The sequence below is a fragment of the Mus pahari genome, chromosome 17 (genome assembly GCF_900095145.1).
Source record: "Mus pahari chromosome 17, PAHARI_EIJ_v1.1, whole genome shotgun sequence".
Taxonomy (NCBI): Eukaryota; Metazoa; Chordata; class Mammalia; order Rodentia; family Muridae; genus Mus; species Mus pahari.
In genome coordinates, this window is record NC_034606.1 from 49237862 (window position 1) to 49257598 (window position 19737).

Genomic DNA, 19737 nt, shown 5'->3' on the forward strand with positions numbered 1-19737 from the left:
CATGCTCCTGCCTTGATGATAATGGACTGAACCTCTTAACCTGTAAGCCAGCCCCAATTAAATGTTGTTTTTATAAGACTTGCCTTGGTCATGGTGTCTGTTCACAGCAGTAAAACGCTAACTAATACAGAAATATAGATAGATAGATAGCTGAAATTAAAGGTGTGTTACCAGCAGAGGATGGCATCCCAGACAAGTGCCCTACCACAGAGCTGCAGCCCCAGTTCTGGAGTTTTTATTTGTTCCTTTCTCCTAGAAGAGTCAGGGCCATTCTTGTGACCTCTCAGGGGTCTTCATCCCACGTCAAAGGCTGGGTGTGGCCCAGGTTAAGAAGGTCGGGCCTCGCTGCTTGCTAGGGTGATCCTGGGTTGTGTGGCAGGAGAGGCCAGAGCTCGCTCATTCACTGCCAAGCACTACACATTTGGCAAAGGCTGAAGCTTAAAACAGGAGTAGAGGGGCTGACAGCACAACGAAGAGAGAAAGAACACAGGGTGCACCAGAGGTTAAGAGCACTGCTTTTCCAGAGGCCTTGGATAGCCAGCACCCACATGGCAGGTCATCCAGGGAATCTGACACTGCGTTCCAGCCTGTGTGGGCACCAGGCACTCACATGCTCCGCAGACAGACATGCAAGCAAACACCCATACGCGGCAAAGTTCAGAAAGAATGGAGTCAGGAGCAAGATGGTTACTGTACTTGAGAAGACCTTGCCCTCGTCTCAGACCCTGCCTCTAGCTACAGTCCTGACCTGCTTCCTGTGCCAGACGTGGTGACCTCTGTTCCCTTGTCACATTTAGGTGGTGGTTCAGCACATTCATTTTGATGGACTTGGACGGACTAAGGATGACATCATCATTTGTGAAATTGGAGATGTTTTTAAGGCTAAAAACCTCATTGAGGTGAGTTCGTTCTCACACTTTGCCTATAACTTCTGAAGAATCTGAGACCCACAACCCTGCTCCCACAGCTTACATAAACTTTCGGCTGTCCTTACCTCTGTTCATCCTGACTTGTCCTATGTCTGCTCCGCCTGCCTGTCTTGCACTCTTCCTGACTCTCAGCATCAGCGCTATCCACCCCTGGGTTCCTCTGTGGAATCCTCTCCACACCCCAGGCCCGTGCTCTGTTAGTCACATAGACTCTTTCCTGTGCTGTAGCAGGAGGTTGCCTATCCTGTGGCTCCCTCTGTCCTGCCTTTGGACCGCACTGAGCAGAGGTCATCAGCGGTGTCCTTGTGGCCCAGTTAACTGGCTCCTCTTAGCCTCCTCTTGCTAACCTCGAGCAGTGTCAGCAAAACAGCAACAAAAGCTCTTCTTTAAAGTGTAAGGCGCTGTTTACATGAGCGGTGTGACTCACAGGCGGAGAGCATGTTGGTGTGAATGTACATGCTTCCTTGCCATACACGGCTTGACCATTCCCAGAGGCCAGCTTGGGCTCCTCTTGATTCTTCCAAGTGTGTCTTCCACGGGGATGAGCCCAGGTAGCTGGGAGCGCTGGGCTTCTCTTTTGTCACTGTGAGGGCAGGCGGGCCAGTCTGTTAGAAGGCGTGTGGGAAGCCCCACTGCAAACACTCTGTGTCGTTGCTTTGTCTCTGTGGATGGACATTAACTGAGCTGAGTGCTTGGCTTTCGTGGATGGCTGTGTACTCGGTGTCCTACTGTTGTGTCACAGTGTGCACAGTGCAGGTAGGGTTACTATGTACAAGGGCACATGGTCTGTCACTTCAAGGATCAGCAGATTGGTCTCCAAGGAGATTCACCATTCCACACCCCTGCAGGGGAATGGGCAAGGTCCACTCCTCAGAGCTGAGAACCACATTCTCTAAGGTTTTGCCATCCATTGGACATAGAGTGTGGTTTCATTATTCCAATCTGTAGATATGTCCCTGGGATCAAACTGGGCTTGATGGCAAACATCATAACTCGCTAAGCCATCTCACCAGCCTCAAATACTTTTTATGTATATATTTATTTCCATTCATTTCTCTCCTGCTTTGTTTTGTTTTCCTTTCCCCCCTTTGTCTAGTTACCCTCTGACTGTGTAGTCAGGCTGGCCTCCATCTTTAGCTCTCCCAGCCTTACTTAGCCTCTGAGTGCTGGGATTACAGAGATGTGCCTCTTTTCCCTCGGGTTCTCAGCCTCCGCTCATTCCCAGGAGCTCTTTGTCACGTTGTCTCCAGTGTCTTCCTGCCTGTTCTCTTTTCTTTCTGCTCATCCTTGGCCTTTTCTGTGTCTGGACACTCACCCCCTGTGCTGGCTGCTGGCTGTCTCAGTCAGGTTCACCTCCTCATAGGACTTGACAGGCATTTCCTGCTACACACCTCCCAGTGCAAGCATTTGCAGGTCACATGGCTTCAGTGCCCCCTTGTCTTAGGAGAGCTCACACTCTGTGTCGTCTGTCCCTCTCCCAGGTAATGCGGCGATCTCATGAAGCCCGGGAAAAACTGCTTCGCCTAGGAATTTTTAGACAAGTGGATGTTTTGATTGACACGTGTCATGGTAGGTGTCATGGGGAGTGTCCCTCTGATGCCATCCTGTAGCCTCCAAGGTTTCTCAAGCAGGTCGCAGAGTTAGCTGTCTCAAAAGCTACACCTTTGGGCTACATTGCAGTCCCTGCTGGACGTGGCCTTGCACTGGTCAGCTCCCTCCCTCTGTCTCTGACTCCAGCTCTTACCCTGGCTGCACCATAGAATTCCCAGACAGCAGAGGCTAGCTTAGGGCTTTGTAAGCCCGTCATTGTGCATGTCACACTACATGTCACTGACCCTGCTTGGAGTTGTGGGCTTGAGGGAATGATAATTATGAGTGTGTGCTTGACAGTTGTGACAAATGAACCTTGTGAGTGTGAGGTGTTAAAGTGGTACCTGTCAGAGTAGTAAGGGTTGAAAAAAAAAAGAGGGTTGGTGTGGTACACCCCTTCAATCCCAGCACTCAGGAAGCAGAGACTTGGGGTTCTCTATCTATGTGGTGAATTCTAGGCCAGCCAGGACTTCACTGAGAGACCCTGCCTCAAGAACAAACAAACAAACACCAGACCAGCACCAAGGCTTCTCCCACCCCAAACCCACCCTGTGTTTCCTGCCCCCAACCTGTTGAGACCGCTGGACATCACTGCTATGTAGCAGGAACACCCAGCAGGTGTCCTGGGTGGAAGGCAAGAGCTACTCCTTCCTCTGAGACCACACCCTTCAGGGTTTTGCCTCACTTTGCAGATAGCACTCCAGGCCTTGGCAGGTTGTGAGGTAGAAACCTCCAGTGCAGACACTGCTCACACCCCTCTGCATGGGGGACTTTTTGCTGTACTGTTACAAAATCCTTACTGTCAAATGAATCCGGGCTTTGATGCTGGCTGCCTGGGACTTAGAGCATCTTCCAGGACCTCCTGAGTGGTGGGCCCATTCCCAGCCGAGGTTGTTTTCAGCACAGAGAGCCTAGTCAGTGTTAGGTTTAGAGGTCGGTTTTGGTTGTGTATATGCACAAATGAGTGCAAGTATGTGGCACTCGGAGGACAATTTCCAGGAGTCAGTGGGTCCTGGGAATCGAACCCATCCTGGCAGGCATGGTGGCAGTGCCTTTACCACCAAGCGGTGCTGACCCTTTTAATACTTACTTCTTTAGGTGAAGATGCCCTGCCCAATGGGTTAGATGTCACCTTTGAAGTGACGGAGCTGAGGAGACTGACGGGCAGTTACAACACCATGGTCGGAAACAACGAAGGCAGTATGGTAGGGCTCAGTCCTTGCGTAGAGCTCTGAGTGTAAGCTTTGAAATGGGCCTGTCAGAGAAACGCAGTTGCTGTGGAACCTGCTGGCTTATGGACTTGCAGTGCTGTTGAGGTCTCCTAGGACTGGTCAGCCTGAGCTGGAGGTCACCTCTATGCTAGAACAGATGCACGGTCTTGTTTAGATTCCTGGTCGGGAGGTTTGGGGTTGGGGCAGGAGACTTCTGCCTTCCAGCTCCCCAGTGCTCAATGTGGCCGTCTTCCGGCTGGTCAGCCTTTGTGGGGTGCTGTGTGCTTGGCAAGGGCGCCTGTGGGAAACAAAGCCTATTTACACTGGTCTGGTTCCAGCTTTATCCTTTCCCCTCCCTTAACTTAGGTACTTGGCCTCAAACTCCCCAACCTTCTGGGACGTGCAGAAAAAGTGACTTTCCAGTTTTCTTATGGAACCAAAGAAACTTCCTACGGCCTGTCCTTCTTCAAGCCACAGCCGGGAAACTTCGAGAGAAAGTAGGAAACCAAGCAGGTCCTTGAGCTCATTGGCCTAGTGTAAACGTTAAAGTAGATGGCTGGCGTGTGAAATGACACCTGGCAGCCAGCCGCCTCCACCGAGGCCGCTGTCTTGAGGATGAGCCCCCGTGTAGCCTGACAGGGCCTGTTGTTTAGCTGTGTGCAAGCCCCATGTCTCACTGTTAAAGCTCTGTCCCGTTGCCTCCTAGTTTCTCCGTAAACTTATATAAAGTTACTGGGCAGTTCCCTTGGAGCTCACTTCGGGAGACGGACAGAGGAGTGTCTGCAGAGTACAGTGTAAGTACACCAGGCCCTGGGGTCAGGTGGGGGTGGGGCACAGACAGCGAGGTTATTATATTGACTAGAGAGGGAAACGGGTGGCCTTCTCTCTAGCTCCTCCTCCCTAGCTAATGCAGGTAACCCCTGGAGGGACAGAGCTGGCTGGTGTCCACACTGGTCACATGGTATCTGTGCTCCCGACTGACGGGCACCCAGTGTTTTCTCCTGTCTTTCTCCTCTGTCTCCCCTTTTATTTCTTTCCTAATCTTTTAAAAGAGCACACTCTGAGAGTCAAAGCACAGTGCTTTCCACCTGGAACAGTAGGTGTGAAAGGAACTGGAGTGTAGAATGGTGTAGGGTGGTGTGGGTACACTGGGGAGGGACATACAACTTGTAGCCTCTAAGGCAGCTGTGTGAAGGACAAGACTGGGCGGAGCTTACTGTTTCTTGGGTCACCCTAAGTGTAACTGGGCACTGTAAGGGTGCACCATCTGCCTGTGAATCCTGTCGGTTACTATGGGGACAGCAGTGTGTTGCCCTATGGAAGTGGCTTGCTTTCTAAGAGCTGCCCTATGTTCATGGATAGAAGATAATTGGGAAGCTTCCCTTCCTGTAGGCATCTGGGGAAAACATGAGTCTTTGTGCCCTCATGCAGAATGGCTGCTGCTCCCTGACATCTGTAGGCTCCTCAGGCCTGTGTGCTGCCTGCCCCTGTGTGCTGAGCTGGACACTTTTGGGGCCACACACATTGCACACCAGTGGTGCGGACTGGGCTTCAGTTGGTGTCTCCTCACCCCTGGTGGCCTTGTGTTTTCCTCCAGGCCTTCGGGCTGCAGAGCTCGCCGGGATGCTCTCCGGGGAGCTTGGCACCAGGTGTCCTTGCTCGTGAAGTCCCAGCTACTCCTAAAGCTCCCTGACATCATGCCATGAGAGAGAATGGGGCTGTTCTGAGCTAGAGTCTAGGCAGGCTGTGTGGCAGGCTGTGGGCAGACCTGCTGAGAGGCAGGAGGTGGGTTCCTTGGACCTGGCCTTTGTTCCCTCTGGCTGTGGCAAGAAAACCCTTGGCCCCACGTAGCTTGGTCTTGTCATTCTCCTGGGTCAGATGCAATCCAAGTGACAGCTAGCTCACTGGGCCGCCTCGAGCTGGTGTAGGGCCCAGGTGGGTGCGCCATGCCATGCGTGCGTCTTACTGTGATGAGACTGATACCCGCTGGTGACAGTCACCCCCAGCCTTTGGGTATGGCCCTGTTCCTTCACCAGCAGCTCAGAGCAGCAGCGCTCTGGCTGTTTACAGCCCTCCCCCTCTGCCTTCATGAGTTCTCTCCCCCCTAGTTCCTCTCATCTGGAACGATTTGTCTTCAGACTGGGCCTGAGGCTCGGGGGAAGATCCCTTGCCATGACAGGCCTGATCCATCCCTGGTGCTGAGGGAAGAATTTATCCAGTGTGTTCCTCAGATGCTTCATTTCAAAGGATGGTTTGTAGCAGCGTTCCAGTGTGGACGGAGCAGAACAAGGCTTCCTTCCCTGTCTTTACAGTTTCCCCTATGGAAGACCAGTCACACTGTCAAGTGGGAGGGTGTGTGGCGGGAGCTGGGCTGCCTCTCGAGGACTGCTTCATTTGCTGTGCGGAAGGAAAGTGGACACTCATTGAAGTCGTCTCTCTCGGTAGGACTTGCTCTCGGCATGGAGAATGTGTTTACAGCCCTGTGACTCATTGGCCAGTCTCTGCTGATGTGGGGCTGACTGAGGTGCCAATGAGACTGGGTGGTTGGAACAATGCTCTCTGGCTCCACATCCACTGCTTCTCAATAGGTTTTGTAAGTAGCATCAGTGGAAACAGAAATTAAAAGAAATGCAATGACCTGGGGCAGCTGCTGGGCTCTCTGAGGGGATGAAGCTGGTCGGTGTCGGTGGGAAACTCCCTGGTGCCTCTGGGTGTGCCATCTCAGAACATTAAGCTGTCCTGGGAGGGCAGGCACAGATGCAGGGCTGTGGGCACGATCAGCACAGCACAGCCCTCAGTGCACAGCAAGTGTTATTGTCTTAGAGCTGCCTGAGGTGAAGATGAGAACACCCTGCTCCTTTCTTTCAGCATGCCATGGTCATCGACTCTCGGAATTCATCTATCTTGCCAAGAAGAGGGGCCTTGCTCAAAGTCAACCAGGTAGCCTCTCGCCACAGCAACTCACTGGGGAGCCAGTGCACTGTGCACTGGTAATACAACACTTTGCCTGAGTTGGCAAACTCATCCAGTAGTGTGTGACTCAGGAGTGCACTGGTCTACTGAGCCCGTCTGAGGGAGGCCCTGGGTTCCATCCCAGCACCACAGATGGGAAAACCACTCTAGGATTGCCTGCAAGGGTTGGTGACTCCACCCTTAGGGCTCCTGGCCTCTGAATCAGCCCTGTTCCTTGCAGTTTATCTTGTGTCTTCTCCCAAGGCCACAGTGGTTGACATGGCAGCCTCTCTGGTGGTCATTCAACAGCTAAGAACAGAGTTGGAGGACCAGCAGTAGGCAGGACTGTCATGCAGAGGCCTGCAGGGCCAGTGCTGGCACTGGTGCCTGTAGGGAGTAGTGTTAGTGCCTAAAGGTGATGTGGTCAGCTGGCCTGCAGATGTGGGGGACCTGAGTGACACTGTAGCTGTGGTGGTCCACCCAGTCTCATCCTATTGCTTGTAGTGCTTGTGGTGAGCAGGACCCTGGGGTGCCTGTCTTAGTTAGGGTTTCTATTGCTGTGATGAAACACCATGACTAAAAAGCAAGTTGGGGAGGAAAGGGTTTATTCAGCTTATACTTCCATATTGTTGTTATCATCAAAGGAAGTCAGGACAGGAACTCAAACAGGGCAGGAACCTGGACACAAGTACTTGGAGACAGGAGATGATGCAGTAGGCCATGGAAGGGTGCTGCTTACTGGCTTACTCCTCATGGCTTGCTGGGCCTGCTTTTTTATAGAACCCAGGACCACCAGTCACCATGAGTTGGGCCCTCCTGCTTTGATCACTAACTGAGAAAATGCCTTACAGCTGGATCTCATGGAGGCACTTCCTCAACTGAGGCTCCTTCCTCTCTGATGACTAACTTGTGTCAAATTGATACAAAACCAGCCAGGATAGTGCTCAGTCTTCATTTTAGGGGAGCAACTAGTGGCGAGATTTGTATGTAAAATGTTCCTGTCACGAAAGCAGCTCACTCTTCAGATGCTGAGCAGGCCGGTGCCTTCAGAAAGGCACAGACAGTCATTCTGTGGATAAGGTGGTGTTTAGTAGCGCCCATGTCCCTATGACCTGTGGCTTCTTCCCTCAGGAGCTGGCAGGCTACACTGGAGGAGATGTGAGCTTCATCAAGGAAGACTTTGAGCTCCAGCTGAATAAGCCACTTGCGTTGGACTCGGTGAGTCTGCGTCCTACGCTGTACCTGTGAGACGCTGTGTGTGGAATCCTGAGCCCGGGGCACTGGTATTAGCCCAGTGCTCTGGTGCTTTAACCCGTAGGACTTCAGACCCTCCAGTCAGGCCTGCCAGGCTGCACTGGGTCCTCATTCTCAGGGACCACAGAATTCCATTGTCCTCTGCTGCCCCTGCCTGTGGTGTGGAACCATGCTCTGATTTCCCCACACCCCTTCCTCCCATCCCTGAACCGAGCTCCCCTAGTTACACACCTTACCCACTGCTTCCCTGTGAGTTTGGACTCTAGAGTGGTGCCCAGAGTGCCTTGATCGTCACAGTTGCACCCCTCCGCCCGCCCACACTCATGGGCTCTTTCAGAGGGATGGGGCTCTTCCTTCACAGGCACGTGTTGTGTTCTTCATCTGCCTCCTGCTGCTGTAACGTCCTTTTGTTACCTGTCCATGTGGCCTCCTGCTCCAGGCTTTTAGGAGTTTGGCACAGGCATGTCTCCAGCCATTTTCTCTTCTCTTCCAGCCTGGGGGTTGAGGGGTGGAGGGCTGCACTGTACTTATTCTGTTCTTCTGTTTACCTACCGTTTCCACCTACCCACTCACCTGTCTACACATCCTTCTTCCATCCACAGAATATCTACTCGTTCTCTTACCCACGCATTTGTATGCTCACCCACCTGCACCCTGGCTGCCAGACAGGCACTCTAGGTGCTTATAGCAAGAGGTGGGAATAAGGAAGTCATCTTAGTTAGGGTTTCATTGCTGTGATTGAGACACTGTGACACAGCAACTCTTAAAAAGAAAACATTTAATTTGGGACTGGCTTACAGTTTTCAGAGATTTTAGTTCATTATTATCATAGCAGGAAGCATGGCAGCTTGCAGGCAGACAGTGCTAGAGGAGCAGAGAGTCTGTAAACAGCAGAAGGAGGCTGTACCACACTGGGCAGATCTGGAGCTTTTAAGGCCTCAAAGCCTGTCTTCACAGTGACATACTTCCTCCAATGAGGCCATACTTCCTAGAAGTGCCATTCCCTGTGGCCAAGCATTCAAATTCATGAGCCTATTCAAACCACCACAAGGGTAGAACCCAAAAAGAACAGGAAGGACTAGTGGCTGAGATGGGCAGAGTTGGGGCAGGCAGAGAGTGGAGAACAGGAAATGGCAGAGACGCTAGCGAAAGGAATGACAGTGCAGGCGGTACCCACAAATTCATGAGCCTATTCAAACCACCACAAGGGTAGAACCCAAAAAGAACAGGAAGGACTAGTGGCTGAGATGGGCAGAGTTGGGGCAGGCAGAGAGTGGAGAACAGGAAATGGCAGAGACGCTAGCGAAAGGAATGACAGTGCAGGCGGTACCCACCTGTCTTCTGGAGGAGGAGAAGCATCAGAGCAGTTAGTGTCTGAGTTCAACAGGCAGTGAGGAGCAGGGTGGTCCCTCAGCTTTGAGGTGAAGCCTGCTGAGGATGAACCCTGGAACTGGGCTGTGCCTCTGCCAACCTAAGGCCACTTCAAAATACAATGCTTTTTTTAAGAGATGGAGAGGAGAGAACTGGGTATAAAACTGAGCAGAATGGCTCCTTTGAGGCATCGAGGAATGGTGGTGGTGGGGCATAAGATGGTGGATAGATAGATGGATGGATGGGTGGGTGGGTGGGTGGATGGATGGTAGGAAGAGGGTTGAAGGCTCAGGATGTTTGGCTCTGGCAGGTAGGAGCTGGAACTTTCTCTGCTGTTGGGAACGTAGAGTATAGATGCCTCTGAGTGGGACCAGGCGTGGGGCAAGAAGGAAGGAAAGCATGGGCCTGGCTCTTCTCAGGAGCACGGCAAGCTGCCATCCAGGCCAGAGGTAGTAGTGTGTGCAGGAAGACCTGGGACAGGGGTGGGAGTCTGCTGAGGCCCTTGGTCTCCAAGACGCAGAGACAGGCCTCATCCCAGAGGAGGAGCAAGAGTGGAAACGACATCTCCATGAACAGTCGGCATGAGTCCCATGCCGCCAGCTCTGTCATCACTGGGCCAGTGTTGGGAATGTCAGAGTAGAGCTGTGCTTCTTGACTTACTTCCTGAGGGCAGCACTTCCTAGGAAACCTGCTGTTAAGATGAAAATGTCTGAAGGGTGGTATCCTGCTGAAAAGCTAGCTCAGTCTGGCCAGCTTTCAGACTGGAGGCCTTCCCTTAGCCTTCTAAAGTCTACTACAAAGATGACTTTAGCCAAGCATGTGGCTTCCAGAAGGCCATACAGACAGGTGTGCCCAGGAGTGTGCTGTTAGACAATGATGAAGTTGGGAGATTTCACCCCATTATTGCCATGTGGGGACTGTCCTGTGTGCTATGTGGCTCTTCCCATGCTCTTCCACTCCCGCTCTATAGCGATAGCCCCCACTGAAGCATTTAGGAAAAGACAGCAGCTATGGGGTTTATAAGGACTGGCCAGTCAGACACACGAGGGCCTGGTATTGCCGGGCAAGAGAGCCTCGAGCTTGGCAGTGAATGTTCAGGAGAACTGAGGGGTGATCTACATGCTTTGATGAGGGTGTCATTGAACCTCCTAGCTGGATGGGGAGCTAGACACACTTTGTGACTGCAGGAGGGGTGTAGCTTATATAGATCTTCAGCCTGGGGTAGAGACCTCAGTCCCCTCATGTTTTGGGGTCTGAGCAGATGTAGGGTTTCATATCCAGGGTTCTGGCTGTCCTCTTCTATTAGTCCTGTGGGCCTGACTTCTCATGCAAGAGGGTTCTGTCCCGGCAGGAACACAAGCTAAGTTCCTGCTGCACCTCTGGGTGACTTTGATGGAGTTTAAAGTGGCCTCTGACTGAGTTCTTCAACCTCACCACCCCTGGTCCCCATGGCCCTGCTATAACTCTACTGTGCATGCCAAGAGCCTTCAGAGACATGCAGAGTAGAACCAGTTTCCTGCTGGCTCCCGTGGAGACAGAAAGAAACACTGTGTTTGCCTTCGCACAGGTATTCTCCACATCTCTCTGGGGTGGAATGCTGGTGCCCATCGGTGACAAGCCATCCAGCATTGCCGACAGGTCAGTGCGGCAGACGCTCCCCATGTCCTCTGGGACTTTGGGTTATTTTTATTTTTACAGAGGGGAGCAGTATTCACATCGCTCTGGATTTTCATGTGGAATCAGATTTTGAAGTATCCAGTACTCATACTTCGTTGCTTTATTTATTTATTTATTTTTTAAAGATTTATGTGAGTACATGTCGTTGTGTTCAGACACATCAGAAGAGGGCATCAGGTCTCATTACAGATGGTTATGAGCCACCATAAGGTTGCTGGGAATTGAACTCAGGACCTCTGGAAGGGCAGTCGGCAATCAATCTCTCCAGCCCCACGTTATTGCTTTTTGTTGTGATACTTTATTATATTAAAATTTTCTCAGCCAGGCATGGTAGTGCAGGCCTTTAATCCCAGCACTTGGGAAGCAGAACCAGGACTGCACAGAGAAACCCTGTCTCAAAAAATAGAGAAAAAAATTTTTTCCTCTTTTTTCTTTTAGTTATTATGGAAGAATTTGGTTGGTACTGGTAGAGTTGAAAATAAAAGCACGTTTCAGAAAGTAGGCTGCTTAGTCCTCCCTGGGGATGAGCCTGCCTCGCCCAGACTGCCTCCTTTCGGTCAGTTAAGAGTGTGGTTGTATACAGAGAGTGAACTGTGTCTTATATGCTGTGTTGTGGTTTTTTGTTTTTGTTTTTTCTTTCAAGAGAGGGTTTCTCTGTGTAGCCCTGGTTGTCCTGGAACTCACTCTGTAGACCAGCTTGGCCTCGAACTCAGAAATCTGCCTGCCTCTGCCTCCCGAGTTCTGGGATTAAAGACGTGCGCCACCACTGCCTGGCATGGATCTTCACCTAATGACATGACACTTGTCACTTTGCTGCAGGTTTTACCTGGGAGGCCCCACGAGTGTCCGAGGATTTAGCATGCACAGCATTGGACCCCAGAGCGAAGGTGGGTGAGTTCTGCCTTGGAGACATGCGGTACTTTCCTCCTGTGGGCTGTCTCTTGTGAGGGGCCGAGGCAATGGGAGTAGCAGCTTGCAACAGGCGAGCATCAGCACTGCCATTGTGTGTAAGGATAGAACCGTTTCCAGCAGCCGTGCCCGCTCCTGCGCTTCATGGGCAACCTTTGCTCAAAACTCAGCAATCCAAGTAGCCCTGGCCCTACTCAGCAGGCCTCATCTGCCATGTGTTGGCTCCAGAGACATCTGCAGGTTTGCAGGATAATTTGTCTCACCAGATAGAAGCAATGTAGCTCTGTGACTGTGAATAAGGTGACTTTTTCTTGATATTTATTTTGTTGCTTATTTTAAACAGACAGTAGCTCTATCTACTATTGCTATAATCCAAGTTCAGAAGCTATCCTGAAAACATCTACTTTTCTTTAGTACAATTTAAATTTTATTGATGAGTAATATTTTCCTTTACTTTTTAGTATTTGCAAATTTTTTGTCAATTTAAAAGCTCTTTTTTTTGTTTTTTCGAGACAGGGTTTCTCTGTGTAGCCTTGGCTGTCCTGGAACTCACTCTGTAGACCAGGCTGGCCTCGAACTCAGAAATCCGCCTGCCTCTGCCTCCCGAGTGCTGGGATTAAAGGTGTGCACCACCACACCCGGCAAAAGCTTTTTTTTTTTTACTTATTCACTTTACATCCTGCTCACTGCTACCCCCCCCCCCAACCACTCCCTCTCACAATCCTTCCCCTATCTCCCCTCCCCATCTCCTTTGAGTGGATGGGTGCCCCACTGGATACCCCTGACACTTTAAGTCTCTTGGAGGCTAGGCACATTCTGTCCCACAGAGGCCAGACAAGGCAACCCAGCATATCCCACAGACAGACGACAGCTTTTGGGATAGCCCCCCGCTCCAGTTGTTCAGGACCCACATGAAGACCAAGCTGCACATCTGCTACATGTGTGTGGGGAGGCCTAGGTCCAGCCCATGTATGCTCTTTGGTTGGTGGTTCAGTCTCTGAGAGCCCCAAGGGTCCAGGTCTGTGGACTGTTGGTCTCCCGTGGCGCTCCTCTCCTCTTCTGCGCCTGAACCATTGGCTTTCACATGCGTGCACACTGATTTCAAATCAGGCATGCCAAGGAAGACTTCAGCACTCGAAGAGTTAAAAACAAACAAAGCCGAAAAGCAGCAGCTGGAGCTGTGCTGCTCAGTTACTCTCGGTAGGAAGTGCTAATGGGAGAAGTAGATTAAACTTGGAGCTGTTTTGTTTTAGATGCAAAATGACAAGTGAGGGGCTGGAGAGAGAGTTCAGCGGTTAAGAGCACTGACTGGTCCAGACGACCTGGGTGTCTAGCACCCACCTGGCAGCTCACAACCATCTATAGCTCCAGTTCTGGGGTCTGATTGCCTTTTTCTGGTCTCTGCAGGGACTGCACTCATGTGGTGCACAGAGACATACATGCTGACAAGTATATGTTTTGGTTTGGTTTTGGTTTTTGGGTTGTTTTGTTTTGTTTTAGCTCTGGCTATCCTGGAGTTCAGTATGTAGACCAGGCTGGCCTCAAACTCATAGTTAGCCTTCCTCTGCTTCCCGAGTGGGCAGCTCAGAAGAGCGCCACAGTAGCAACAGAAAGGACGGAGGGCCGAGGCACCCACTGAGGAGCACTGCTGAGGCTCAGGCTTCAGGGCCTGCAGATACTTCCTTCCCTGAGCGTGCGAGTATCTGCAGGCTGCGGGGCTCAGATGAGAAAGTCACCCCGGCACTTTTCCTCTCCTGGGTCACTTGAGCCAGTGACTGACTCTAAAAGGAACTTTTCTGCAGGCCTGATCTTCACCATTGCAACCAGAGGTCTGGGGTGAAAGCCTGGGCTAGGCTCACACACCGTCTCCATGGCGACCATGGAGGCTCAGTGTGGCCGCTCCTTCCCTTCCCGCCCTGCAGACATTGCAGGCAGCAGCCTTGTTCCTTTGTGGTACCTTGGCTCCTCAGCTGTGTCCTGTACAGGAGGGAGGCTGGCCTTGCCCTCGGAGTTTGTGGAGCAGAACTGGCAGCAGGAACCCTGAGGGCTGAGTCAGCAGGTTCTGTTTTTCCTCCTTAGGAGATTACCTGGGTGGTGAGGCCTACTGGGCCGGGGGCCTGCACCTCTACACGCCACTGCCCTTCCGGCCAGGCCAGGGGGGCTTTGGAGAGCTTTTCAGAACTCATTTTTTCCTCAATGCGGGCAACCTGTGCAACCTCAACTATGGTGAGTCTGCCCCCACCACACATCCTCCTGATACAGGGCAGTGCCATCCCTTATGATGCTGTTATGTAAAGGGAGGCTGCAGCTTGCTCTAGAAACAAGCTTCAAGTTCTTCTGGTGTCATTAGGGCCCAGAGCTCAGCACAGCTCTGTCCAGAGGATGCTCACAGGGCACTGAGCAGTTGGGAGCCCTGGGCCCTCTCTGAGGGGTGACAGGGGCCTCCCCGCTGCCCTGCTAGAGGAGCCTTTCTAGGCCAAGGGGCAGGGTAGCCAGGCCCAGAGAGTCGGAACCTTCAGCTGGCTCTGGGAGAGTGGGATTCGGATACCAGCCCCATACCTGTCTCCACCAGCTAGATCCAGCTGCCTGAGAGGGACCACACCTGTGCTCACCACCTTCCCTGTTTCAGGTGAGGGCCCCAAAGCCCATATCCGGAAGCTAGCTGAGTGCATCCGCTGGTCCTATGGAGCAGGCGTCGTCCTCCGACTTGGCAACATCGCTCGGCTGGAGCTGAACTACTGCATTCCTATGGGCGTGCAGCGGGGCGACAGGTGTGTGGGGCCACTGTCAGCTCTGCAGCTCTGTGGAGCTTCTGTTGCAGGTGGTTCCGGGATGGCCACTTCATAGTAGGTCTGAACTTGAAAAGAGATTGGAGTCAACTAAAGAATGAGAGCCTGCCATCCTCTGCTGAGCTGCTCTTAGTTGGAGGGGGGAGGGAGATGCCCACCCCTGCCCTGGAGCACTGCTGCTGCCTCCCCTGCCCTGGAGCACTGCTGCTCTGCCTCGGGAGCTAGCTAGGGGAAGTGTTGACCCTGCTTGCTGGACATGTAAAGCAGGAGAGAGCTTCCCTGTGCCGAGCCTGGCCTGGGGCTGCCCACAGCTTTGCTCTGGGCTGGAAGACTCCACCCATGGACATGGAGAGATGGCTGTGTTCCATGGGTGGGTTAGGCCAAGGGCCATTCAGGGCTATAGAGAGAGCCCATCTCTTATATTACCTTGTAGGCATTGTCTGGAGGCCCAGAGGGATTGTTATGAGCAGGAAGCTTTAGTGACAAAGCTTGGGAAGTCAAAAGTCAAGACATGATAGTGGGAGGCTGTTGCTAGGGCACTGTGCCTGGCTTCCATGGGACGGGACACCTGCTGACAGGCAGCCTCACAGGGAGGTGGTGCAAGCGCCTGGCCTCTCACAGGCCCCACTCACGTGGCTTTATCCAAGATAGATCAGTTCCCACGGGTCACAAGTCCAGATGCCACCTTGCCTTGTGATAGGGCCTGGAATAGGTTACGTAGCTACTCTGTGTCTGTTTTCCTGTGCAGAGACTAGAAGGCTTTGACAGGCCGCGCTCACAGCTTTCATGTCTGAGAGGCCCTCCCGCTCTGCTCCGCTCTGCTCGTGTGGTCCGACTATGGTGTCCGTCACTCCCATACTGCTGTGTTGTACTGGCCCGCTCCTCTTGTCTCTCAGTGTCCTCTGTCCACCATGCCTGCTGCCTACAGTCTGACATGTCACAGCTGCTGATTGCACAGTGCAGTGAGGAGAGCAGGGCTGGGCCCTGGTGCTCAGTAGGTCCCTGGTGCACAGCAGGTGCCTTCTCAGCCTGGGTTAGCTCTTGCAGCCTACCATGTAGGTGGGGCTGAAGTGGAGTGGGGCCAGCTGCCTTCACAGACTGTCTTAGGGGGCCAAGTCACGGGGGTGTGGTGGGCTCCAGTGCCAACCGCAGCTGCAGCAGCTCTCTGAGCAGCTCTCCTCTGTGGCCCATGCTGCTGTAATACTGACAGCAGCCACAGGGTGGCACTGTGCACCAGGCAGTTCCTTGGCTTTTGAGCTTCTTGCTAATTGGCCCTTTAGTGAGTGTTCTTTACAGCTCAGGACCCCTCCGCTGCAACTCTGTCTTAGTTAAATCTAAGAAGCGTGTTTCAAAGATCAGTTGAGATCATACCCTTCAGAAAGAAGAAGTCTGCTGTGCTGCAGTAGGGAAGACTCTGGCCTGGGTTTGCCTGGCAGCTGCTTGCCATTGTGATGGAGGCAGGCAGGTGTTGGCGGTGGGTAGTAAAGGCTGTCCAGGGTCAGCCTTGAACATCGAAATACCTTCCCTAGTGTGGTTTGCCCTGCAGCTTTGTTGGCAAGAGTGGAATGTGAAAACATCTGAGGGAAATGACCTCAATTTTATCATGTTTCTAAAATTAGGCAGTTGGCAGGTGGACAGTTGTCTGTAGCCCCGCCCCCAGAGTTAAGCCAGGTGCTCTGTAACTGGCAGTTGCGGCCTTTGCAAAGGGTGACAGTTTGAAGTGTTCTGACTCGTGTCCTGGATGATTTCTGGCAGTCTTCTCTGGGACCTGAGTTCTGTCACAGCGTGACTCCTCAGACTAGGTCCCTGGAGACACAGCAGTGAGTCAGTCCCATTCCAGCTGCTCTGTGAGCTGCAGGAGGGACACATCATTGCAGCTGGGGAGGGCAAGAGGCCCCAACACCGGACCTTGCTGGACCTTTCGAGAGGACACAGGGTGGGGAGGGCAGCCTGTGTGTGGGTGCAGCTGTCCTGGGGGAGGGGTATAGTATGGGTGGACAGAGGATGCAGGGTTGCTGAAGCCTCAAGGGAATGGCTTCTCTCAAGTGCGCCTCTTTCTATTCCCCCTTCCCCTTTCAGCCTTGTTGATGGCTTCCTCTCTGTGCCTGTCAAGGGCTCTGTTCGGGGCCCACGAGTGCTATTTCCCCACACCTAGCACACCATCCAGGATGGAGAGCTTTGGGGATTAAGAGCGGGTATCAGTGACTTCTCTGATGACACCTGCTAGGCCTGGTATGAGGGCGAGCACTGGCACCGTGGGGCAGGAAGGCAGCCTGCACCTGGCCTAGAGATAGAGGCTGAGGAGGCCAGTGGGGTCTGCAGAGGTCTGATGGGTCCTGGCCCTGTAACTCTGGATGCCACCTCGAATACTCATGGGCATTGCTCTGTGGGGTGTGTGTGTGTGTGTGTGTGTGTGTGTGTGTGTCACAGGTGTTTACATCTGTGCTAGCCTGGCTGTGTGTTCTCTGAAGAACTTGTGTTTATCTCAGAGCTCACTTCTCTGAGGGTTTCTCTGAGGCAGCCGTGGGCCCTTTTGTGTAGGCCTAGGCTGCGGGCACAGGTACACTGTGCAGCTTGGATCTTCAGCCCTCAGGGCTTCAGCTTTCCTCCAAGTAGGAGGGCTCCTCCCCAGGGCAGTGTGACCGCTTCCATTTCCCTGTGCCTTGACATTCCGGTGTGGCACTGCACTCAGAACTGGGTGTTTGGTGCCTGCAGCCATTCCTGAGAGGCCCACACAGGACACAGTAGAGCTAAGCTCTCCAGAGAGCACACCTGTGGTGACCCTTTATGTCATCCCAGGTCAAGAACAGGGCTGGCTGGTGCCTGGCCTCTGTGAGGCTGGGTTGCTGGGTCACAGTGAGGCCCAGGACCATACTGAGTTCTGGGCTAGCCCCATCATGTGGGCTTCCTGGTTCTACTTCCTGCCCTGACACAGGACGGTGTACCTTTGGGTGGGACGGAGCAACAGAGGGTCTTAGGCTCTCTTTCTGTCTTTTCTCCTTTCTCTAGGGGCTGATTCTTATTAACCTAGCAGGGGCGGCGGGGTGGGGTGCGTACAGAGCCTCTCGATGATGTAAGGAGCCTCCTGTTGACCTGTCTCTTTCTTTTTAGGATTTGTGATGGCGTCCAGTTTGGAGCTGGGATTCGGTTCCTGTAACTTGAGTCCCAGGGGCAGCTTGGATGAGCAACAGGAGTCTCCCAGGCTCCATGCCTGTTTGGAGGTGACACAGTTGAATGCTTCTGTGCCGGAATCCTTATGGGAAATCACGTCAATAAATTTTAAACGCTCAGCAGTGTCCTGGATGTGGTCTGTTTTTCAGGCCATGCGTCTTTATGGACACATGCTTTTCCTGAGGACATGTGACAGTCTGACCTGTGCTGTCCTGGGCCTAAGGGCATTCTGGTGACCTCTCCCAAGAGCCTTTTCCTTGTAGACTCCTAGAGTCTACTGTTGGGACCCCACTTACCAGAAGTAGGGCTGAGCTGTGGGGTGGCCCTGAAGGACACTGGCCCTCTCTCTCATCACAGGAAGCCACCTCAGTGCAGCATGGCCTGCCAGTGCTGGTATGATGCTAGGATTCTGAGGCAGACAGGAAGTGCGCTGTCTGCTGATAGCCATGGCTGCTCCTGCCTGTCATGCTGTGGCTCAGGCTGCACAGCTATCTTCTTGCAGGAACCTGCAATGTCCAGCGGGCCGTGGGCTCAGGTGCTGCGGGCAAGACTGAGTGTCTTCTAAAGCTCTGTGCTCCTTCTTCAGGGCTGGCAGGCCAGACTTCAGCCTTTGCTCTTTTAAGGACAGTTTTGTAACATGAGGTCCCCAGATGGACCAGATAACTGTATTTCAAGGCTAGCTGATGAGCACACCCAGATCTGTCTGCCACCTGCTCCTTTCTTGTTTCAGCTCTGTATGGTTGTGATCCCTTGGTCTTTAAGGGGGGATCTGTTGGGAGCCACTCCTTTCCCCTGCTTGGATGCCAGTATCCACAGATACTCAGGGCTGTCATATAAAATGTTACAGGATTGTTTTGCAGGCAGGAGACAAAGGTCTTACCCAGGCTGGCCTTGAACTCTCAGGGGTCCTCAGTTCCTCAAGTGCTGGGGTTACCCGTGTGCACACCACATCAGAGTGATGCCGGGCATATGCACATGGCTGCCTCAGGCCTGTGTTATCTCCGGTTTACAGTGTGGAGGCCAGAGGAGCAATTCATATCTGTGATCCCAGCACTCAGGAACCTGAAGCAAGAGGATCACCTTGAGTTCAAGTACAACTTGAGCTATGTAAGACTCCATCTCAGAAAACTTACTAAAGATGATATACTAAATTGTTTCAGGATAATGTTAAGTCTGGGCGTGTTTAGGATAGACATGGTTTTTGTGTGTTTTACTATGTAGCCAATTCTCCTGCCTTACCCTCCCAAGTGCTGGCATTACAGGCATGTACCACCATGTTGGATTTACACAATGCTGGGGATGGAGCCCAGAGCTCTGTGCCTGATGGGTGAGCACTCAGCAACTGAGGTACATCTCTAGCAGCTCCTGAGTGCTGTCGCTCTGCCATGCTGCTGGAAGCTGGAGGTGGAGCCGAAGGGGATGTTGGCTAGCCAGCGTTGGGACATGGGAGTCTGTCTACTCTGATGGGGGTCTCTGTAAGTGGTACTCGGGGGACAGTTTTCTGTTTACTTATAAGATTTATTTATTTTATGTATATGGGTATTTTTTTCCTTCGTGTATATGTGTGTACCACATGAGTACCTTGTGCCTGTGGAGGACAGAAAGAGGGTATTGAATCTCCCAGAATTGGAGTTAAAAATGGTTGTGGGCCACCCTGTGGATGCTGGGACTTGAACCAGGTCCTCCACCAAAGCAGCCAGTGTGCTTAACTACTGCAGCCCTTTGGGGGGATATTCTTAGCTTTAAAAAACGAACACAAGCTGGGCAGTGGTGGTGATACTCAGGAGACAGAGGCCAGCCTGGTCAACAGAGCCAGCTCCAGGACAGCCAGGGCTACACACAGAAAAAGAACAAACAAACAAAAGTAATATATGTATTTTAGAG

General features: G+C 52.5%; 1 protein-coding gene across 1 annotated transcript in view; it reads left to right on the top strand.

Annotated features, from left to right (window-relative positions):
- Positions 1-19737, top strand: part of Samm50 (SAMM50 sorting and assembly machinery component) — a 27069-nt gene extending 7332 nt beyond the window's left edge. The window contains exons 3-15 of the mRNA XM_021216226.2: positions 798-899; positions 2411-2498; positions 3618-3724; positions 4097-4227; positions 4437-4524; positions 6043-6171; positions 6599-6670; positions 7814-7900; positions 10875-10945; positions 11804-11871; positions 13973-14119; positions 14523-14664; positions 17794-19737. Coding sequence (XP_021071885.1) covers positions 798-899; positions 2411-2498; positions 3618-3724; positions 4097-4227; positions 4437-4524; positions 6043-6171; positions 6599-6670; positions 7814-7900; positions 10875-10945; positions 11804-11871; positions 13973-14119; positions 14523-14664; positions 17794-17839 — 1278 coding nt within the window. The 3' untranslated portion in view covers positions 17840-19737. The remainder of the gene's footprint in view (positions 1-797; positions 900-2410; positions 2499-3617; positions 3725-4096; positions 4228-4436; positions 4525-6042; positions 6172-6598; positions 6671-7813; positions 7901-10874; positions 10946-11803; positions 11872-13972; positions 14120-14522; positions 14665-17793) is intronic.